At 41.4% G+C, this 22476-nt stretch overlaps 1 protein-coding gene across 1 annotated transcript; it reads left to right on the plus strand.

Moving 5' to 3' along the window:
• Positions 1-21305: 21305 nt before the first annotated feature.
• Positions 21306-22476, plus strand: LOC102507166 (olfactory receptor 9K2). The gene has a single exon (XM_006182474.2). The coding sequence runs from the start codon at positions 21313-21315 to the stop codon at positions 22246-22248; it is 936 nt and encodes a 311-aa protein (XP_006182536.2). The 5' UTR covers positions 21306-21312; the 3' UTR covers positions 22249-22476.

Genomic DNA, 22476 nt, shown 5'->3' on the forward strand with positions numbered 1-22476 from the left:
CATGCTTCACTTCCAGAGGAAATCGCATCTGCCTCTAGGGGCAGGTCCAGAAGGCACCCCTGCTCTCTCTCCATCACATCCCTTGGCCCGAAAGCCACCCTTCACTCCTTTAAGGCCCAAAGAGTAACCTGTTGTTCTCAGTCGGCTTTAAGGGCTACAGCGAAGGAACAAGATTAACCTTTCAAAGGAGTCACTAAAATTAGATGTGGAGTGTTTTTGTTTTTTTTTTAATATAAGGATTATTAGATATGACTCAATGAGCTCAAAAATTTTAAATTGGTTCATAATCAAACCAGCTTCTTTACTCCATATTCTTCTTTTCTGATACACTCTCTCCCCATCGTAATGCTGCAATAGTTTCCCCTAAGATTGTTCACTAGAATTTTTAATTTTAGACACTGGAAAGTGGGCCGTACTTCATGGAGAGCTTTCAGAGAGCTCATTGGTGCTTAAATTTCAGCACCCATCAGAATTGCGTGTGTGTGTGTGTGTGGGAAGGGCAGGAGAGCTTGCTAAGATACCGATTTTAGGGCTAAACCCTTAGATTCTTACTTAATAGCCATGACTACTCTGGAGTGTGTGCGTTTTTGGTAAGAACTCCAGTGACAATAAACTTGAAAAATATTTCCTAGGGTTTTAGGCTGAGGCTATTCATTTAGCAGATTCAAAAACATATTGGGGGTGACTAATAGGGGGAAATGTTTGGAAGACTTGTTGCTAATGGAGGGAATAGGAAGGAGGAAAGAGAAGTGCAGTTAAATGAGAGAAGAAAGAAGAGGAATTTGCGAATGAAAGGGCTCAATGACTTGTGGGGGAAAAAAGTCCTGGAAACCTGAAGATGAAGGCTGAGGTGGAGGAATTTGGCAGTCCCCCTCTAGTGCGGAAGTTCTTAGGGTGCAGAACCATTTCCAAATAATACTATTAAATTTCGAGGGGGGGGGGACCAAACTAGAATTAAAATGAAAACAGTCCTGGTTTATGGAAGTTGTTGAGCTGAGAGCCTGAAATTTGGACCTTCAGGACCATGTAGATCGTAGGGGCTTTGAGATGCCTTTGCTCACACCCAACTACTGGAATAACAGTAACGATAACAAGTTGTATTTCTAGAGTGGTATAGTGGTTAGAATATCAGTTTTGTCATTATATCAATACATCCAACGTATTTGTGATTTAAGAGACAAGGTTGCTTTTTCCCTTACAAAGAGTCTAGAAAGTGTGAGCAGAAGCAATAGGGTAACTACTGGGTTATCAGAGACTCAGGATCCTTCCGTCTTGTTTTTCTGCCATCCTAAACAGGCAGCTCTCATTCAGCTCTAAGACGGTTACTCTTTCTCCTCCCATCATAGTCACTTTCCAGCCAGAAGGAAGGACAGCGACGTGGGGAGGAGGTGTGGGAGAGAGAGGAAAAGGTGGGCACCGGGAGTGCGATCTGTCAGTTACAGACACCAGCGACCTGAGCTTGGTCACAGCGCCACCCGCAGCTGTGAGGACACTGAACAACCACATGGTCAACTTCACCTTACAGTCTAGGTCAGAGCAGAAAGGCGGATACTGGTGAGTTTCAATGGTTTTCCCCACCAGCCAGTTATAGTTCCTAAAACCTAGCAGATGAATCCTATCGTATTCTCAGCGTGAGACCCGGAACACTGTCAGTACTAGTTCCCTTTTCAGGTGAGAAACTAGGCAAACGTGACAAGCGGCCAATTTTGACTTTGAAATCAGACGAGTCTTTTGATTACAAGTTTTCTTTCCTTTCCACTCTGCTGGGATGTTTTCCATTAAAACAATGTGAAGACAGCGCTTTCCTGACCTTTCTGATTGTATCCTGTAACGAATTGCAACTTACATCCCTCCAGACACCTTTTAGTTTAGGCAGCCCCCTTTTCCTCTCCTCCCGGCCCCGCCTCACACCCCCATCTCTCTAGACCCAGTTGGAGAGAGATTTCTAGTTCCCTCACTTTGAACTCAACAGCTGCCAGGAACCAGAGGGTTATATTTTGTGGTTATTTTAATACAGGGTTTGGGAGCAGCCTCTCAGTTTAATCCTTGGCAGATAAACTCACAGTAGAGAGATTGGGAGTTATTTACGAAGACTTGCTGGCTGTGGGAGATTGGACAGTTGTTAATCTTTTCAGCTGAGGTTGAGGGAACCCATTTTAATCAGAATTTGTACAGGAATAATCCTTTCTTTAAATTCTGGCCCAATCCCTCCAATAATTGCAATCAGAGCTGTGCTCTTTGGAAGACAGTGTGTTAATACGGAGTTTAAAGGGCTGAAATAGTCCCAGGAAAGAACCCAGCAAGAGCTCTGATCAACATTCTTGAATAACTTAAGGCTGCTGTGGTGGAAGGGGTCTAACAGTCACCTTCCTTCCACCTGTGTCTAGGGAGACATTTGAAATTATACCACGTGCGACCCTGGGAAAAGGGAACAAAATAAAGCCCATCATGACTCTCTAGAGAATTTTACTCCAAGAAAGAACTGATAAAAGCAGGAAGGGTTATTTTTACACAAGCCTATAGAGGGGGACTTCTGATGACAGTGCCACTGAGTAAATACAGAATTGTGTTTGTGTGGGGAAGAGGGCATCGCTCAACTGAAAGCCAAGAGACCAAGTATGTTAAATTTGAAATCTTTCAGAATCAGATGCTGAGATATGATTAGACAAGCCAGGGAGTTGGGGGGGAGAAATGCGTATGAGGGATTGGGGGGAGGGAACAAGGGTGGGAGGAGAAAGCCCTCAGACCATGATACAGGTCTGGTACCTATGAAAGCAGAGAGGAGGGGAGCAGGATCGTGCAAGAAAAGACTCCAACTGCAGCATAGTTCTAACAAAGTTCTGGCTGTGTCAGTGATGAGTCCCTGAGCCCAGGTGGTCTGTGGGAGGAGTCCTGCATGTGGTGGGACCTGGCCTGTGCTTAGTCATTAGCTGGGAGCACCCCAGGGATAGCGCGGCATACATGGTGGTGGATCTAAAGCAATGAAAGCTGGGGCTGTCAGCCAGCTACGCTCCCTGCGGTAGGTTCTTCTGCAGAAGATCCCAGTAGCTTCTTTCCTCGACCACCACACCTGGGTTCTCTGTTGTGTGACTTGAGTAAGTTCCTTCCCTATCTGGGCTTCGGTTTCCTCACGTCTAAAACAAAATGGCCTTGCCTAGGTGACCTTTAGGTCCCACGCATCTCTGTCCATCTCTGATTTTACAGAGTCTCAACCTTTAATCCCTACAGGGTGGATGAGTGCGTGTGTTGGGCAAGGACGGGAGGCGGGGAAGGCTGTAGTGGAGAGAGAATGTGTTAATAGCTGGGAGGAAAGATGGATCATTCTGTCAGGTGCCTTCTTTCTGTCTCAGCCCTCCAGCTTTTCTGTCCTCTGTGCTCCAACCTGGGCGATGGCTGGGCTGGCCACAGCTTCAGCCTAATCTAATCTAATCTATCAGAGAGGTAATGAACTATAAAAGTGTGGATTCAATTACAATTAGAAGGGAGTTTTGTGTTGGCTGGAGTCCTGTGCTAGCCAGAGAATGGAAACTCAGGCTAGGCTGAAAGGCCCCATCTGTGCTAGCAAGGTCTGCCGTTAGGGGCTGGGCCAGAGCTTCTTGAACACAATGAGGAGAGAACAGAACTCATATCAATGATTTTTTTTTTTAAGGGAGAAAAGTATTTTTAGATTTTTGTCTTCTTTCAGGACAAGACCAGAGAGGAAAGAAAGTTTTCTTTGGTTTTCTTACCCTAATTTCTCACATAAAGCCCAGGTATACCCAGAATCTTTATGGCTTCGGCTTTTTCTTCTCTATCAAAGACTCCTGGACCCTCACCTCTCAGCCTCTTCCTAAATGGTAAAGCTTTAAGCAATGGAATAGCCTGTCCTCTGGGTTTTAAGAAAGATCTCATTCACTAAGGATATACGTTAGCAGTCTTTTCCAACCGGATCTCTCATTTAACTTGTTGGTGAAATAATTGGTTACTAGACGTATTGTAAAACCAATAGGTCTTGGTTATACATTAAATGCCAATTGATTGGTAGTCTGAATTATTTCAAGTGTACCTCATCAACAAAAATGTCAGTGGATTCAGCATAAAGGTTTATGGTACTAAATGTCAAGCTAACTGTGAATTTTGTTCTGTATCTTGAGTAAGTTTATAATAACGTCCTCGTGAGCTATCAACAAAACATATGTACTTTAGTGAACTATGGATTTTCTAATTAAATTAAAAAAAAAGAAAGAAAGAAAGATCTCATTCTTTTGGAACCCTTACAAGCCCTGCCCCCAAACCTCAGGGACATTCATTCTTCCTGTATTTTTAGTCCAAAATTATACCTGTCTTTCAAAGTCCAGCTTCCTGCACTTCCGAAGGATGTACCCTCAGAAGACTCTCAGAGATAGAATCTGCTTCTCTCTCCTAAATCTGCATTACACGGTGGAACTCTCCCAGTGTATCTGTCCTATTTTGCCTTGCATTAGAGATATTTGCATACTTGTTTTTACTCATCCTTCTTATCTTCTTTACTGTGCTAAATATCTTTGATTTCAGGGATTTTTTCCCCCACCAATCCCTATATCCTCTGTACTGAGCCCATCTTTAATTAGCATGTAATATTCATTACATACAAGCTTACTGAGAAGAATACTTACTTGAGAAAGATTGTCTTCTCTTTCTCCTTTACCTCTTTGCTGCCCTTCTTCCCTGCTTTGCTTAATTTCCTTTTCCAAAGGGAACACCAAGCAAGCCAGTTAAAAAAACAAAGTGAATTTTACAAAAAATGAAGTCTTTTTTTTCCTTGCATGGAAGGGAAGACCCTTGTCCCTTGACCCAATTATAATTATTCTACTTGAATATTTGAATTATACCTGAATTTGACTTCTACTTGAATTATAACTTGAAATGTTATAATTTAAAGTATAACTTTGGGGAGTCCCAGAGCAATATATGGCTTTTGCTGTATGAACTTAGTTATAAGACTGTCTATGGAATTGTGGCAATATTCTTTATATATGTGTTTTTTTTTTAACCTATCATTAAACAAGTAATAAAAGTATCCTTCATCCCAGCACTCTCTCTTACTAGTAATATGATCTTGGGCAAACAAAATTTCTCAATGCCTCAGTTCCCTTATTTTTAAAACAAGGATAATAGTTGGACCTTCCTCAAAGATCTTTTGTGCAAACATTGTGTGGTAAAGCAAATGATATATAAGTATTTGCTGTGTTTATTATTTTTATTGTCAAATTTAATTAAAAACAAAGAAGCAAAATTAAAAATATATCTATAAGAGTCACTCATAATCTATTACCATGTGTCCAGATTTCTTTGGAGAATTTTTCTTTTTTAAGTGGCTAAAAGTTTTTTTTTTTCTTTCAATGGCTACATTTGTGTCCATATGTGAACCAAGAATATTTTGAGGATTCCTAAAATGTCAAAAAAGAGAGCTGAACTTGTGAGCTTACACGGGTTCTCACATGAGACTGATCTAACTTGCACTGAAGAACACCTGGGGCGTGTAGGGAGTAAGAATTCATCACTCTATTAGGGAGTGGGAACCATGCATGGGAGGGCTTCTATTTTAAAATCAGGCAAATAACATGAAAATCAGATGCAAAATAAAACCCAGATTAGCATATAATCACATTAGCAGACTAATTGAGTCAGGAGCGCAGCACTTTGGGTAATAAGGTTGCACCCTTCAAAGGGAGAATAAGACAAGTCCAAATTGTTTATCCATCCTTCTATTTCCATGCAGAGCAGAGGGTCCTGGGACCAGATGTGGCCAGGGTCCCATCCGGGCACTTAGCACAGTATCACTTCCTCTAGGGGACCCATAAGAGGGGATTAGGGGTCATAGACTGAGTCGGGCAGCCCCCAAAGGCCTGAAGGATTAGCATTTAATGCAGCCAGCTTTGCAGAAAATCGGGCTCAGATGAGGCTCTAACCTCCTTTATTTATCTTTGTTTTTCTAAAGCTCTAAGAATGAGGCAGTTTCTTTTTCTTTTCCTATGGTGAAGTTTTTTTTTTTTTTTTTTTCTATCCTGAGAAGCTGGGGGTGGGGACGGGAACGTTGGATCTACAGGTATTTGGCAGTTCTGAAATAAAGCGTTTCCCTTCAGTCCACACTTCCCCTGTCCCTTCTGGTTTTTGTACTTCCCGGTTACCTTTTATCCATCCTCTCCTCCTAGATGTCTAACCCCGACTATTTCAATTGCAGTTGCTCCTTTACCCCTCTTAAGCCTGAAAGGAAACAGCAAAGTCCGTTCTACTTTCCAGCCCGCTCAGCCTACTTGGAGCAACTGTTAATGCTGATAACTTCCCTTTCAGTCACTCAAACCGTCTCTGTGTAGTGCTTAGGACGTACAGGCCAGGCACTTCCAAGCCCCCCTGGGAAATCATTACGATACATCAGAGAACACTAGAATAAAGCGGACTAGAACCTAATGCGATCATACATCTAGACAGACTACGGATTCTTCTAGTTCAGTTCCTTCAATTTTACTGATAAGTAGGATGGATTTATGAAAGTTCACAGTCCAGAGGCATCGGCTCCTTAAAAGCCTGAGACCTGATCACAGAACTACAGAGGCTTCCCTCCCCCCAGGTACTGAGCAGCCCCCTACAGGGCTCTCTTGGGACAGACCCCTCCCCTGGACCCTCTGCTTTAGCTCCTCTTTGAAGTACCTAGATATCAGTATCTGATGCATATTTCCCGAGTTGTTTTACAGATGCCAAAACCCCCATCAAATGGAAGAAATTACGTACTTGCTGACCATGAGCTTGCAGCCTCCAGACCTCCTGGAGCCTAAAGATTGACAATGTTAACCTTGTAACACCGCCCTGTTGCCTCACCGACAACTAATCAGAAGATTGCACACGAGCCACTCACATACCCTGGGGCTCCTTTCCCTCACCTTGCCTTTAAGAATGCTTCCCTGTAACCCACCCGGGAGTTCAGGTGTTTTGAGGACCAGCTGCCTTGGACTTCTTGCTTGGCGCCCTGCAATAAACCCTGCACTTTCCTTCACCTCAACCCGGTGTCAGTAGATTGGCTTCACTGTGCGTGGGTGAGCAGACCCAAGTTTGGTTCGGTAACACCCACCCCTCACAACCACATTACTAAAGGTCTATTTGCAGCCACTCCTTTTACCCAGCACAACATGTCCGGTTATCAAGAAAGCAATTGCAAGGCATGATGAAAACACAACTTGAAGAGACACAGAAAGCATCCGAGCCAGACGTGGCAGCAGTGTGGGAATTATCAAGTTCACAGGCGCTTTTTTAAAAGTGCCTCCAGGATCTAGCATTAGAATGAAAAGGATAGGATGCTGTTCCATCCTTCAGGGGCATTTGTGTCTAGGGAGAGACAGACTTTACATGACCACAAAAATGTGTGGTATTTGCTAGTATAAAAGTATCAGCCCAGTACTGCATGTCGCAGAGAAAGGAAATTGGTACAGAGAGAAGATGGAGACTGCTATAAAGACATTTAAGGCATTCATTAAGGGGTAAAAATAGAGAGAAGCATTCCAAGCAACAGGAAATGCCAGGGCAAAAGACAAGCTTGAAAGTAATCTAGGTGCCCTGGGAATAAGGAACATTCTAAGGGATCAGCGAGTTGTATCACTGGGTGGTGGTGTGCGTGGAGGGGACGGGTTAAGGATGAGTTCTGGTAAACTATAACCAAGTGGCCAGCCTAAAAGTGTTTGGACTCGGGCCTGCTGGTGATAGAGAGACTGGCATTTTCACACAGAGAAGTGGCAAGATTCCATGTCAGTGGCTGGTCTCCTGGCCCTGGGATTGGTCCACGTTGGAGAAGATGTTCCTAACAAACCGATGTATTCCGGAGGAATTTTTGTTCAGTCTTTAGGATGGTCTGTTTTCTCTGAATCGGATTTAGAGAGACACAGATGACCCAGAGCCTCTTTGATAAATGGGGAGTCGGAGGCAGAGAGGGCCCAGCGATGTTCTGTCCGCAGACCTGGACTCCTCTCCCATCCTTCCGCAGGCTCATGAGAAACTTCTGCAAGGTGCCAGCCTGGTATTCATACCCCATCTGTCATGATCCCTGACTCTCATTAGAGTGGTGGGCAGCCCCTTTCAGGGCTACCTCCACCTCCCTCTCACCCAGCCTCGACACCCAAACCATCAACAATCGGGCCAGAGTCCCCTCAATTGTTTCCTATGGAAATCAGGCGTGTGGAGCCCCTGGGGGAAGAGCTCTGCTCTCTTATATTCATTTTCTTCCAGGGAGGACGGGGATTGGGGAGGGCTAGCCCTTCGCATATGCCTGAGAGAGAAAGAGACAGGAAAAGAGAGGCGAAACCCGAAACCCACAGGGACTGAGAGTGGTTTAGGGTAGAAAAGGCTAAGGCAGTAACAACAGAAGCGCTTGCCTACATCACAGACACTTTCGTTTGGGGAGAAGGTCAGATTTCGAGGGTCCTGAAAACTGAGAAGCAACTTCATATCCAGCCATCCTGACTATTAGCATGTTAATTATATGAAGGTGTCTTAGCATGAATGGGATAAAGAGACACCTCATTTGTTTTACTATTACATCAAGAACCCCCCAAGCGAGCGGAACACCAAGAAAGGTTGCTGGTCATTTGTTTATTTTTGTCCTGCTGGACAGAGATGGATAAAATTATTTTTTTCTTTTAAATTGGTTATTCAGTGATGTTTGCCAGAATGTTAGTGTTGTGCAGACAAGACATCTGCAGGTTCGACAATTGTTTTTAGACTTCATCTGGATATTGGCTCTGAATACTTCAGCATTACTTTCAAACTAAATTAGAATTACTTTGCAATTAGCCACCAATATCTGTATCATATTTATATCTCCTAGGTAATCTTGTTAGACATCCAAAATTTTAAGTGTACCTTGTCCGTAGCCCTTACCTTCTACCTCTCCATTCCAAATTCTTGCAAAGAAAACACACATAAATTACTGTGTAACTATTTTTTTAAAATCCCAGATTGCTGTCTTTATTAGAGAAACTTTTGATGTTATGAAATCAGAGAGATTCCTGCCAAACTGAGACATTTGTATCAGTTGGAGCTGAGATAGACCCAGGGCCCAGGTGTTCTCCCCAAGGGGCAATGTGGGTGGGTGATGGGGGCTGGGAGTGGGACCAGAGGGTTAGCGAATGGACAGATTCAGACAGCTGAGGTTTTTATTTGATTTGATGATTCTATTTGATTTGAGGAATTTGATTCTTAGACACAGAATAACCCTGCCCTTCCTTTAGTTTTTATTTATACCCCAATGCGGGTATAAATACCAGGGACTGTTTTATAGTTTACCTAGTGTTAATTTTTTGACAGCATCTTATTAGAACACTTCCTTTTTAATTTTATTTTTAATTTTTAATTAAAAAAAGGCTTCATTTTTTTTTTCCCTAATGGAGGTACTGGGGATTGAACCCAGGACCTTTGTGCATCCTAAGCATGGGCTTTACCACTGAGCTATACCCTCCCCCTAAAACACTTCCTTTTTTGGAAAGTATAAGGGATTCCCCATTTCTTACTGAATTAAGTAGTAACACTGACAATAGTCTGACATTCAAAGCCTCCACCAAACAGTCTTAATCTACCACTATAATCATTTTTCCAAATACTTTCTGATCATAGACTTTACACTCGTGCCAAACCGGACCATGTGTTTTATTCTCCATCAATATGGACTCTGCTTTTGGACTTGCTTACACAGTGCTTTTGCTCCTGTGCATCCTTGTGCTGGGAATTCGTGTATTCTTCCTCCTTCTCTTCTTGTCTCTACAAACCTGTCATAATCATGCCTGATTTCTTGAAATCAGTCAGATGGGATTGGGTTCCTTCCTTTAAGTCTTCAGGACAGTTCTTACCTCATTGGTGTTATTTACAGCTTTTTAAAAACCATATTTATCAATTTCCCAAGTGTAGCCCAGACTCTCATTAGAGCAGTGGGTGGCTTCCCCTTAACCTTACCCCCATCCTCATCCCACCAGACCCCTATACCTGAAGAATATATCTCTCCTACTAGTTAGGGGAGAGATAATATATACTTCAAATTATATATATTTTGAGAGAGAGTGTGTGTGTTTGTGTGTGTGTACGTGAGTGAATTTCAGTATCTTTGCATCTTCCAGCTTTGGATCTTAATTTATTCAATGTAAAATTAAAGGGGTGTGTTTCAATGATCTTTAACACGTATGACTGATTGACAAAGTATTACAGATTCTACAATCCTTTCTACCTCCTTCACTAAGGGCATAATTTCTGATCGTCAGAGGGCAGGGACTAGCCTTTAAAAAGAGTGTCTTACAGAATCTCTCTTATAACTGTTTGTTTATTTGAATCATAAACAAATGTCTAAAGTCTGCTTTGCTTTGTGAAGTTCAGATCAAGCCTCTTTTCCCTCGATGCCCTCCCCAGTTAGCAGAAGTCCTGCTGTGACCGCGGCATCCCGCCCCAGCCCGGCCCCAGCTTGCTGGGACTCAGCTCTCCGGAGGGGCTGTGGATGCTGGGAGGTGACAGATGGCTCGGCAGCAGCAACAGTTTGAGGAAGGAGTCAGTGAGGGGACTCTGAGAAGGGCCTTCGTAAGAGGTTGAAGAAAAGACCCCAGCGGGGTATAAATATCAGGGATTGTTTTGTAGAGAGGCTTTCCCAGATTTGGACTAAGGACACAAGTATAAAACAGAAAGCTTCTTTCTTGGGCAAACATTGACTTAACTTCCACTTTCCCCACCATCTTCAGAAGCCTCTGCACAGGTTACTTTTCCCTGCTGTCTCTTGCTGGTCAGCCTCCTTGTATAACCTCAGACAGGGTCCGTTCCTGATTCAACAGGTTCTGGGAAGAGGCCAACAGCTCCCTCAAGCCCAGGGCTGAGGCCCTAACCCGCCACCTGAGCTCTGGGGCTAGAGCTCTCGAACGCTGAACTCTCAGGGCCGGACGGATGCTAGGAAGCCGCGGAGACGTGAACGCCTGGCCGGAGGCCCTGGCGTGGCAGGAACGGCCAGGGTGCGGGCTGGACAAGGTTGCTATGATTTCGTTTCCAGTTTCTCTCTGGGCAAGTGATTAAACCCCAGGGTTTAATCACCATGCTGTTGAGTCTGTTCACTCACGTGCAGCCTTGGGGAGAGCCCCTCCCTCTGGGGCCATGAATTCTGCAAATCCTCGACCTTCTGAGCCTGTTACACCAGCACGGCAGGATTAGACGCGGTGTCCGCCTAGTGGCTGCAGAGGAGAACAGCAGCTTGGAAGAGCCGTGTTCCTTAATCACCTTCTCTTCAGGATGTTGGAAGAGAGAACAGGAGGGAGTGATGACAAGAGACGTCATCCCATCTCACTCTCGCCAGGCCAATGTGTTACAACACCTCGTTCAGGCAAGTTCTTCTCAAGGACCCATCACATCACTTCCGTGAAAGGCTAAACCTATTAATTTCATTCAACACACTGGGGATTGATTTAAGCATCTTTTTCTGAGAAAGAGTGATAAAGTCAGTGATTGTGTGGTCAGGGATATTAGACTTGAGTGTGACTTGAGCAAGTACTTAATCGGTTGCACATCCATTTCCAGACTGGTAAAATGAAGATGATATTTTCTGCCTTATGCAATGATTAGAATTAGTGCTTTACAGTTTATGAAAGTGTTTTACAGGAAGTTACAACTTACATCATGTATGGTGCTATGGTAGATGTCACGAGAGATTATTGATACGAAAATGTAAATTAGACTAATAGGAGGAGTTATATAATTAAGGATCTTAATCCTCACATAATTCTCAGGGAGATTTGAGATTTCTACCCACTTTCTAGATGGGAAACCTGAGGCACAACATGCCAAATGACCACAGAACAAGTCAGGGTCAAAATGAAATTAGACTTATCACATTGTTTTTCGATCATTCCAATATACACAGTTGGCCCTCTGTATTGCAGTTTCTGTGTCCGAGGAGTCAGCCCACTGTAGATCAAAAATATTCCAGAAAGATTCCAGAGAGTTCCAAAAAGCAAAACTTGAATTTACCCCTTTCTGGCATCTATTTACATAGTATTTAAGTTGTATTAGGTAATATAAATTACCTAGAGATGATTTAAAGTATACAGGAAGATGTGTGTAGGTTATATGCAAATACGACCACATTTTATACAAGAGATTTGAACATCCATGGATTCTGGTCCTAGAACCAATCCCCTGTGGATTCAGAAGGACAACTGGACTCGTTTATCAAATGATAGTATAGCACTTGTTTCTCAAACATGCCTGAGTCCAAAGTGCCAATTCAATTATCCTTTGACCTCAGAGAAGTAGAGATAGGTTATTCACTCCCCACATCCCCACCCTTTTCATCAATGATGTTTTGTGGGGTTTAAAAGACAAATTATTCCAAGTCCTAAGGGAGGTATGGAGGAAAAGAAATATTATTGTACGTTACTGTGCTCTGTTCACTGATATAACTGTGGGGTACTTTACATTTGTCATTAAAAGTTTAAACCCAACAATAACCCTAAAAGAGAACATAGTGAAGGAACCTGAATTATATTTCAATGGCAGAGACACTGAAGAGCTTTCTGACACAAATTGTCAAACATTGGATGAAGTGCTAAGTGGAGCTTATGCAATTTCCTTCCCAAACACTGTAGATCTTCAAGGAGCAAATGGAACATGTTTAGTGATTATTCGTGCTGAATATTTTATATATCTAATTAATACACAACAGTGGTCTGGTATAATTATATTCCTTATTTTATATGTGATTCAACTGAATCTTAGATTTAAAGCAAAAAAACGTTACTCTAGTTCACACAGCCAGTGGCTGACTCCAAGGTCCTTTCTCCTCTCATCACCCCACAGGCACACCTTGTGTTGCTGTACTTCACTTTATTGTGCTTTGCAGACATTGCATTTTTCACAAATTGACAGTCTGTGGCAACCCTGAGTCAAGCAAGTCTATTTGCACCATTTTCCAGCAGCATATGCTCACTTTGTGTCTCTGTGTCACATTTTGGTAATTCTCACAATATTTCAAACTTTTTCATGATTAGTATGTTTGAGGGCACCACGGATCACGTTCATCTAAGATGGTGAACTTGACTGATAGATGAAATGATAATAAAGGATTTACAACTTGCCATAAACTTAGTTGATAAAGCAGTGGTAGGATTTGAGAGGACTGACTACAATTTTGAAAGATTCTACCATGGGTAAAATGCTATCAAGTAACATTGCATGCTACAGAGAAGTCATTTCTGAAAGGAAGAGTCAATCTGTATGGAAAAATTTACTGTTGTCTTATTTTAAGAAATTGCCACAGCCACTCCACCCTTCAGCCACCACCACCCTGATCAACCAAGTGTCGATGTCGAAGCAGCCATCAACATTGAGACAAGACCCTCCACCAGCAAAAAGATTATGACTTGCTGACTCTCAGATGATGTCAGCATGTTTAAGCAGTATGTAAACATTTAGGTATATACATTTGGTTTTTGGACATGATGCTGTTGCACACTTAATAGACTCCACCATAGTGTAAACATAATTTTACATCATTTTTAATTTTTACTAGGAAACCAAAAAATTTGTGTGACTTGCTTCATTGTGGTATTTGAATTATACTGTGGTGGTCTGGAGCTGAACCTGCACTACCCCCGAGATGTGCCTGTATGTTGATGTAACACATCTAGACCTCTGCTGTCCAACACAGTAGCCATTAGCCACAGGCGGATGTTAAAATGAAGTAAAATAAAATTTCTGTTTTTCAGTCACATAAGCCATATTTCAGCTGTTCAATAGTCACATGTGGTCAGTGGCTACTCTACTGGACAGAGCAGATACACAACACTTCATTAATGCAGTAAGCTCTAGAGGGAACGAGATTCCCTCTGGATGAGAAATGGATGGTGACAAGGATGAGGGAATATGCTCCAAGAACCAACAGATCTGGGTTGAAATCTAGCTTTCCCACTATGAATTGTATAATCTTGAGTAAGTTACGTATCTTCTTTAAGCCTCAAGTCACCGGTCTGAAGCATGAGAACAATAAAAGATTTTTCTGTCAAAGGGTTATTATGAGTCAAACAGCAGAATTCCATGAAATTGGCAAGCACTTGGGGAAAAGAATTAGTTCTATTACACACATTCTAGGTTTAAGAAAGTGACTAGGTTTTGTTAGGAATAAGCATAAAAATGGTGCATACATGTTTTGTTTACTGGAGCAATATTTTATAACTGGAGCTATATTTATGGTGTGGGAGCTTCCCTGAAGTGAATACAGTAAAAAGGTTATCTAGGAATCTTATCTGTGTGCATATTTGCTGCCTCATTCAAGGTCTATCGCCTGCGGATTCCTGTGGCTTTGGCACCATGCCTCCCATCCAGGAGTTCTATGTACCTGGGCTGGACGGAAGTGGGAGACCGCAGGAGAGGGAAAAGGGGGTGGTGGGGTGCATCGTGTTTCTTCTAGCCCATCCCATTGTTCACAGTACCACAAACCCCAGTTCCATGTAAAGGAGCCAGAGTGACCAGCCCTATTCGTTTTCCCTGTGCAAGACTTGCCCCGTTTTAGAACTAGAAGTCCTGCTTCCTGGGAAACCCCTCAGGCCCAGGCAAACCAGGAAGTTTAGTCATTTGACTGCATTTAGCCTGAGGAAGAATCTGACTGTAAAGTCTGCTTACAGGTTACCATAAAAAAGAATAAAATAATGCTATTTGCAGCAACATGGATGGACTTGGAGATCAGCACACTAAGTAAGAGAAAGAAAAATATGATATCACTTATATGTGGAATCTAAGAGAAAAAAAAAAGACACATATGAACTTATTTACAAAACAGAGAGACTCACAGACAGAAAACAAAGTTATGGTTACCGGGAGGAAAGGGGGTGAGAAGGGATAAATTGTGAGTTCGGGATTTGGAGATACACACTACTATATATAAAATAGATACACAACAAAGTCCTAATATATAGCACAGGGAACTATATTCAATATCTTGTAATAGCTTCTAATGAGAAAGAATATGATAAGGAATATATGTGTGTGTGTGTGTGTGTGTGTGTGTAAATGAATCGCTATACTGTACACCAGAAAATAACACAACATTGTAAATTGACTCTATTTCAATAAAAAAAATTATCTGTTTCTATAGCCCAATATTTCTTTACCATGAGCAACATTCATTTTACAGTTAAGTAAACAAATGAGGTTCAGCCAGAAAATGAATAAGCCAATTGACATTTGATTCTCTCCCATCTCGTTGCAGGGAGGCGTTAGAAAGTGGGAAGGTACTGAAAGGAGATGCGTGGGTCAGGGAGAGCTGGGACTAGGGAAAGAGAAGGACCCAAGAAAACACTGCTTGCTACCTCAGTTTACATATTTTATTATATATAATCACTTCTCCTAGCTGGACACATCGTCTAGAGGCTTTAGGGTAGAGAAAGGACATGATAAAGGCTTTCACAGGGTTAGGGAGTGCGCCCTGGGAGCCAGAAGATAAGTTTCTGATCCCAGTTCCATCCACTGCTTGTTTGATTTTGGGAAAATGCCATAATTAAAAAAAAATTCGGTTTCCTCTTTGGAAGGTGAAGGGAAACTTGGGCTAAACCGATCCTGAAGTTTTTCCTGAATCTAACACTTAGGATTTAATGGGGACATCTCACTCAAGGTTTTCTTTCTGACAACTGACGGGTCACTGTGTAAGCAGGGATATCGCGGGGACGTGCTGCCACCTCATGGTGTTTTGGGTTGTCTGCATGCACTCGTTTGGAAAATTTATGATTTATTTTAACACTGTATTTTAATATTGGTTTCTCCTAAAAGAATGCATCTATTTGCTTAACATTTGGAAACTTTAGGACACAATACTCTACACATGAACTTGTTTCTACTGACTTACTCTGTAAGTAATCACACACCATATCTATAAACGTGTTTTTTTTGAAATTAAAAAAGATTAATCCATTTTGTGAACTTATGAGATTTAAAGTCAGTTATTTGTTAAATTTAGAATACAAAGTATTTCTGTTACACACATAAGCCGATTTTTTTCCTGACTAGTTTTTGGAAAATACACTGTTCAGCACCATGTCACACACATACAGAGAGCTACTCCAGCATGGGGCCTTGCCACTAGTGGGCACTCAATCAGTATTTATTGTCTTAACTTTTTCCTCTACCTATTGTATTTCTTGTGAACTGGAAATTAGATCCAAAGGCTCAATTCAATGTAAATCCTTTTGCCAAGAGCACTTCAGAGGCATTTTTGTGTTACATCAGTTTAGAGATGTGTCATGTCGTGCATACTCCAATAGTGATGCTAGATTCTGTCACTGAATTCGGGTGATATCAGCTGATCTTGCTATTGCGAAATCATGTGAGGGTTTCTTCCTCCCAGTTACAACAGTGAATAATTTATGTGTGATTCTTTGACACCATGTGAATACCTCATTCCCCTTCATTCTTTCACCTACTGGCTTTGGTATCACTGATGATTTTTGTTGAGTAAATTATTTCTTTAGAATCTTCTACAGTTATTAGCTGCCCTATTTTGGTGGGACAGTTTGGTTTTCCTGAAACAGAGTCCCTTTCAGAAAGACAGGATAAATGTTTAAAACTTTCCTCTTTAACTATTAATTTTCATAATAATAATCAACATAACACATGTCCTATGTGTTATGAAGCTGAGAAAACTTTCCCAGCGATAGTGTAAATTTCCTTCTTACGTTTTGTTGGACAGAATTACAGCATCTACTGAGACATAAACTAGTTACTGGCAAGTGAAATTAAATTATCCCGATTGGTTTACAATAATGGAATTTTACCCCCACGGCCTCTGGGAAGCTGAGGGTGCTGTGGAAGGGCAGGTAAAGGGCATGGCTTCCCAGCAACTGAACAAAGGAAGAAAGTTAGGAAGAGCAGTTGAGCAGGCAGCAGAGAGTCGGGGGTGGGCCACTCAGTTCGGGCAGAACCAGGGCGGGCTGCCCATTTTAATTTTAATTAAATTCCCAAGCTAATCATTTATAAACACATATATTCATAATTAAAATCAGAATTGAAAAATAACCCTCATGTTGATAGGACTTTCTACTGAAATGGTTACGATGTTCCTTGACAGTCACTTCTGCGTTCTATTTATTCTCTGCCTCTGGTAACGTATTTTTGAGGCCTAGGTGACAGAATCAATGATAGTATAATAAAAAACAGTATAATGACATCCTTATGAGGCTGTAATTTGACATAGGAGGATTATTCACCAAGGGGTTTTTCTAAGGATAATTGTTAAGGTTTAAAGAAAGACAACTTGGACCATGTAAACGCTAAATGGCAATCTGCTGGACACCCACTCTTGAGTCCGAAAGATGGAATACTTCATATCATAGGCCGTCCTGCTCACCACTGTGTAGCCTGGAGAGCAGATGGAAGGATTAATGTGTTTACCCCACGTCAGTCCATGACATGAACAAATAAATAAATCTTTCTTGTGATGAAAAAAAAGAACGTACTTTCTCCTCTCCTTCTTATCTTCACTTTAGCTGATCTGAAACCTGTTTCTATTGATACCTAAATTAGAAGTTTTAAAAAATGCTGAAATGGTATGCTGTTTGTTCATGCCCCCCCTTTTTTGGTTCAAAGATAATTTAATGCTAGCATATTAAAAAGGCTATTTCCAACGGCTTATGGGAACAATATACTGACAGACTAAAATGTCCTGTTTATCTCATGGCTGAATAACTGAGGTTCCATTTAGCTACTGGTTTTACACTGAAAATTAATATAAAATTACAACATTGAACATGGCCAAAAAAATCATCAAACCTGATATGTTCACATGGCAGAAAGACAAAAGGATTTAAAAAGTTACCCCCAAATTAATTAATTTGAATTTTATTCAAAAATAATTACTAACCCCAAATAACCTGAGTGTAATAAATCCCAATGGGAAGGCCCTTGGCTTGTCCGTCGGGGCTACCTTCCCTGTGAATGCAGTGTGGATTACGTCTATTAAGTTACTTGAGCAATGCTTCTGATTTATAGGCTATAATATTGTATATATATATTTTTTCTCAGCTGAAGAATGAGTTCTTCAGCTAAGATTTCTTTAGGATCCCATTCAATATATATAATCCACAAATGAAAAAGTGAAAGTTGTCTTTCTTCCTTTTATATTTAAAAATCCAGTAACTTTAGCTTCCAGTCAAGATAAAGTAACAAGAGCCTGTCACCTGAAACACCCAAAATACCTAGAGAAAATCTTTGACACAATACTTCTGAATGTGTCCCTGGCAGGGAGTGTTACAAGACTGCCCCAGATTACTGGTTTGAGAGAGCTTTAGCCCACGGTGCAGGGAGAAGGTAACATGGTCTGTAATATATTTCATGGTGTAACACGCAAACTAGAAATCATCCAGCAGAGAGTAGGATCCCAGGAGAAAGCAGGGACAATGAACGTGGAGAACAGGACCGTGAGCTGTCATGTAACAGCGTCAAGAGATAAAGTCCGTGTGGCTGAGACAGCAGAACAAACTGAGGAATGGAACGACGTGAAATACATTATCTCAACCCCAGAACAAGTCTTCCTAATGAGAAGTCATGTCCAAAAATACCCAGAGATGGTTCAAGGTGAGCTGTAAGAAATTCTATTCTTTCCTCTTGTTTCTCCCTATGTGGTCCTCATGGGATGGACCTAGAACTCAACATTGTTACCACCCCATAATTGACTTATTTTTAGCCTCTCTGAGGGACCTCTTTGCCCCCGATCATGCCGTAATTACCTGAAATCGTTGCAACAGAGGTAACTAAGGGCGCAGGGACGCCTCCTGCTGCGTCCCCCGGGGTCGCCAGGACTGCTCCTCCTCACTGCGATTTTATCTTTGCCCTGCTTAAATTCCATCTGGCCTCATCCTTCTCATCCCAAGTCCTGTAAGGTAAGTCCTAAGGCAGCAGAGGCCTGTGCATGCAGTGTGATTCTTCAGGTTTGGGCGTGTTTTCTTTTCAGTTTCTGTAAAGAAATGCTCACAGGGCTGGAGAGGCCTCACCAGATCACCTCTTTCTAGGAAAAGACAAGAGGTGTATAATTACAGGGGATTTTCAGGCAAAACCGCAACTAAGGAAATGAAAAAGACATTCTTAATTGAAGAATGGTATGGTATTAATCTGTGAGCAGACCTAAAAATGGAGAATAAAATTATGTATTTCAAAATAAAATTTTTATAACTCATGCAAAATTTGGTTCTTAAAATGTGCTTAATTTGGGCATTGTCTTTAATTTTCTTTCTATGGTTTTACAACCTTTTTATCCACTTCCAGGAGTAAACACAGTAACTTTTGTATCCTTGCATGCACCGTTACCAAACTGCTCAAGAGAAGTAGAGTAAGAAACAGTCAGGTAAGAGATAAAATAAATTTATGTTTATTTCAGTCAAGTAATTAGTCATCCATGAGTATTTCTGTGAGCCCTAATGTATAAAAATTATTTTATGATTGGTAAAATTTTTGTTACAAATGATAAAATACATTAGTATGTACCTTAGAAATCATATTCCATTTCCTGAAGGGCAAACCACAACATCCTGGTTTTTTCATAAAAAACTGAAGGTAGGCAAAGCAGAAAATGCAATGTATCTGAACTCTGGGAAGAAAGTTCTTTCCTAATACTTGTATATGTCCTTATTCTGGGTGGTATACAGTAGGTGGCCCACAGCGTTCAGTGACTTAATGAATGATTGGATGAATTCATATTTTTCTTGAAAAAAAAAATTTCTCAAATAATTACTTCCTGGTCACTGCATACTGGCTGATACAGTTTCATACAGTACAATGTAATTTAGTTAATAAAACTGGGAACTACAAATGAAACAAAACTTCTGCTGAAATACTGCCAGCTATTTAGCTGTAGTATACAAATTTGGTATATTTGACAAGGCCCTTTTGCTTTCTCTAAAAATCTCTAATCTCTTTTCTATTCTGTTACACTTCTATCTGATGCCCGAAATTCCACTGTTAAATCTTCATGCCTTTAGCTCTAATTTTACAATAATATTTATGTGCAAACATCCTTAGTGAAGTTAACATGGGCACCCAGTGTCCTCCTCAAAAATAAGTGAAACTAAGTTGCTGACTTTTTAAGAAAAGTTGGTGTTGGGTGGAGAAGAGAAGGATCCGGTGAAGAGATGATGAGAACAAAAGGGGTGGGGGGACTCCGGGGAGGATGAAGAAGACAGATGGTCACATGTCTCAGGGAGGTTGAGGCCAGACCGTGGGGAGCCTGCTCCAAATGACAAACCAAAAAAACGAATGCTTGTTAGATCACTTGCTGCTTTTGATAGTTACCCAATCTCTCGAGCCCTGCTGGGTGAGTTTAAGTAACAATTGATTTTAAAGTGAGTAAAAGAAAGAAACGGCTGTGTCACTTCATTGAAGAAAATAGAAAGTTTCCAAATTTATAGGACAAACAAATCAGGCTGCTGAACTGAGTCAAAGCAATTATTTTGAAATTTTTAATACGTTTATGGATATCACTTTAAATGTAGACATCATAAAATTTGTTTTTAAAATGGATATTTTTCTTTCCTAACCCCTAACTTTAGTCAACACATTGTTGTGAAGTTTCCTTTTTTTTTCCTACTTGCACAGATGTTTAAGATCAAATTGACTTCTTGACAGATTTGTACAGAAATTTGTAGGATCCGTGGATTTTTCTGATAGCGTGTCGGAGCTTTGTCCACTTCAAGAAACTGAAGACGCGTTCATTTCTCAAGGTTTTCATTTTGGATACCCCAATAAATCTCTCGCTAACCTACTTTAAACACTCACAAACTGTTTCATTATTGACCTGTATTAATCTCTAAGGCATATTCATGGAGTTTTAAATCACTCTTTAATTTGATCCTTCTATTGTAAAGTGGAAGTATTATTGAGAATAAAATGAATTTGAAATTGCAAATTAAAAATGAGACCAAATACATATCATCTCTCAAAACCTTCAGCTGTATTAGACTTATGGTGTAAATCAAGTGAGAAACCAACCGGTGTAAAGACACAATGCTTCAGGTGTGAAAGGCACCTGTGTTATAATGGAAAGAGCACTGGAGTTGGAGAATCTCATTAGCAAACTGAGTTAGGCACCTTGTGTGCTGTGTACTGATGGGCAATTACAGCACGGCTCAGAGTCAGCGCCTGTAAAAGGGTGCAGCGAATCATACCCAACACAACAGGATGGGACAAAGAAGACCACAGCACAAACTCCAATGTCTTCTTCAAGAGAAAAGGATATCTGTGACACCAGAAAATAGGCAGAAGCTTCCATTTTTAACCTTGTCTTGTGCCTTTTAGCAGGTTCTTGCCATGGGTGGAGCAGGCAACCACTCAGATGTAACTGACTTCATTCTTGTAGGCTTCAGGGTCCGTCCAGAGCTCCACCTTCTCCTCTTCCTCCTCTTCCTGCTGATCTACGGCATGGTCCTTTTGGGGAACCTAAGCATGATTGGCATCATTGTGACCGACTCCCAGCTGAACACACCAATGTATTTCTTTCTAGGCAATCTCTCCTTCATTGACCTCTCCTACTCCACTGTCATTGTGCCTAAGGCCATGGTCGACTTCCTGTCTGAGAAAAAGACTGTCTCCTTTGCAGGGTGTGCTGCCCAGTTCTTCCTTTTTGCTCTCTTCATTGTAACGGAAGGGTTTGTCCGGGCAGCCATGGCCTACGGCCGCTTCATTGCCATCTGCAACCCTCTTCTTTACAGTGTCCACATGTCAAGACGCCTTTGCACTCAGCTGGTGGCTGGTTCCTATTTCTGTGGCTGCGTCAGTTCCATCCTCCAAGTTAGCGTCACATTCTCAGTGTCCTTCTGTGCCTCTCGAGTCATTGACCACTTCTACTGTGATTCTTACCAAATTGAGAAGATTTCTTGTTCTAATCTCTTGGTCAATAAGATGGTATCTCTTAGCTTGGCCGCCTTCATTATTTTGCCCACAATAGTTGTGATTGTTGTATCTTACATATATATTGTAACCACAGTCTTGAGGATCCCCTCCAGTGAAGGGAGGAAGAAAGCCTTCTCCACCTGCAGCTCCCATCTGGGGGTGGTCAGCTTGCTCTATGGGACCGTCTCCTTCGTGTATCTCACATCTCCAAGCAATCCTGAACTTCGTAAAGTGGCTTCAGTGTTTTACATACTGGTCACACCCATGTTAAACCCTCTGATCTACTCTCTAAGAAACAAGGATGTCAAACAAGCTTTGGGAAAAATTCTGCGGACGAAAAAAGCTTTATCCTGATTCTGTTTTCTTGTGATTTTCTCATTAACGGGCTGGGCCCACTGAGAGTTTAATCCTGATTTGCTTTCAATACAGGGTCAACTTGAGTCCCTTGAAGATCCTGTAAATTGATCATCCCACAGATGAGTTAGTTTCAGTGAAGGAATGGTACCAATCCATCATTCACTCTTCCCTAAGTGCAGTGTTATATCTTGTGCATCAGTAACATTTACAGTCATTCTATAAACA

The sequence above is a fragment of the Camelus ferus genome, chromosome 12 (assembly GCF_009834535.1).
Source record: "Camelus ferus isolate YT-003-E chromosome 12, BCGSAC_Cfer_1.0, whole genome shotgun sequence".
Taxonomy (NCBI): domain Eukaryota; kingdom Metazoa; phylum Chordata; class Mammalia; order Artiodactyla; family Camelidae; genus Camelus; species Camelus ferus.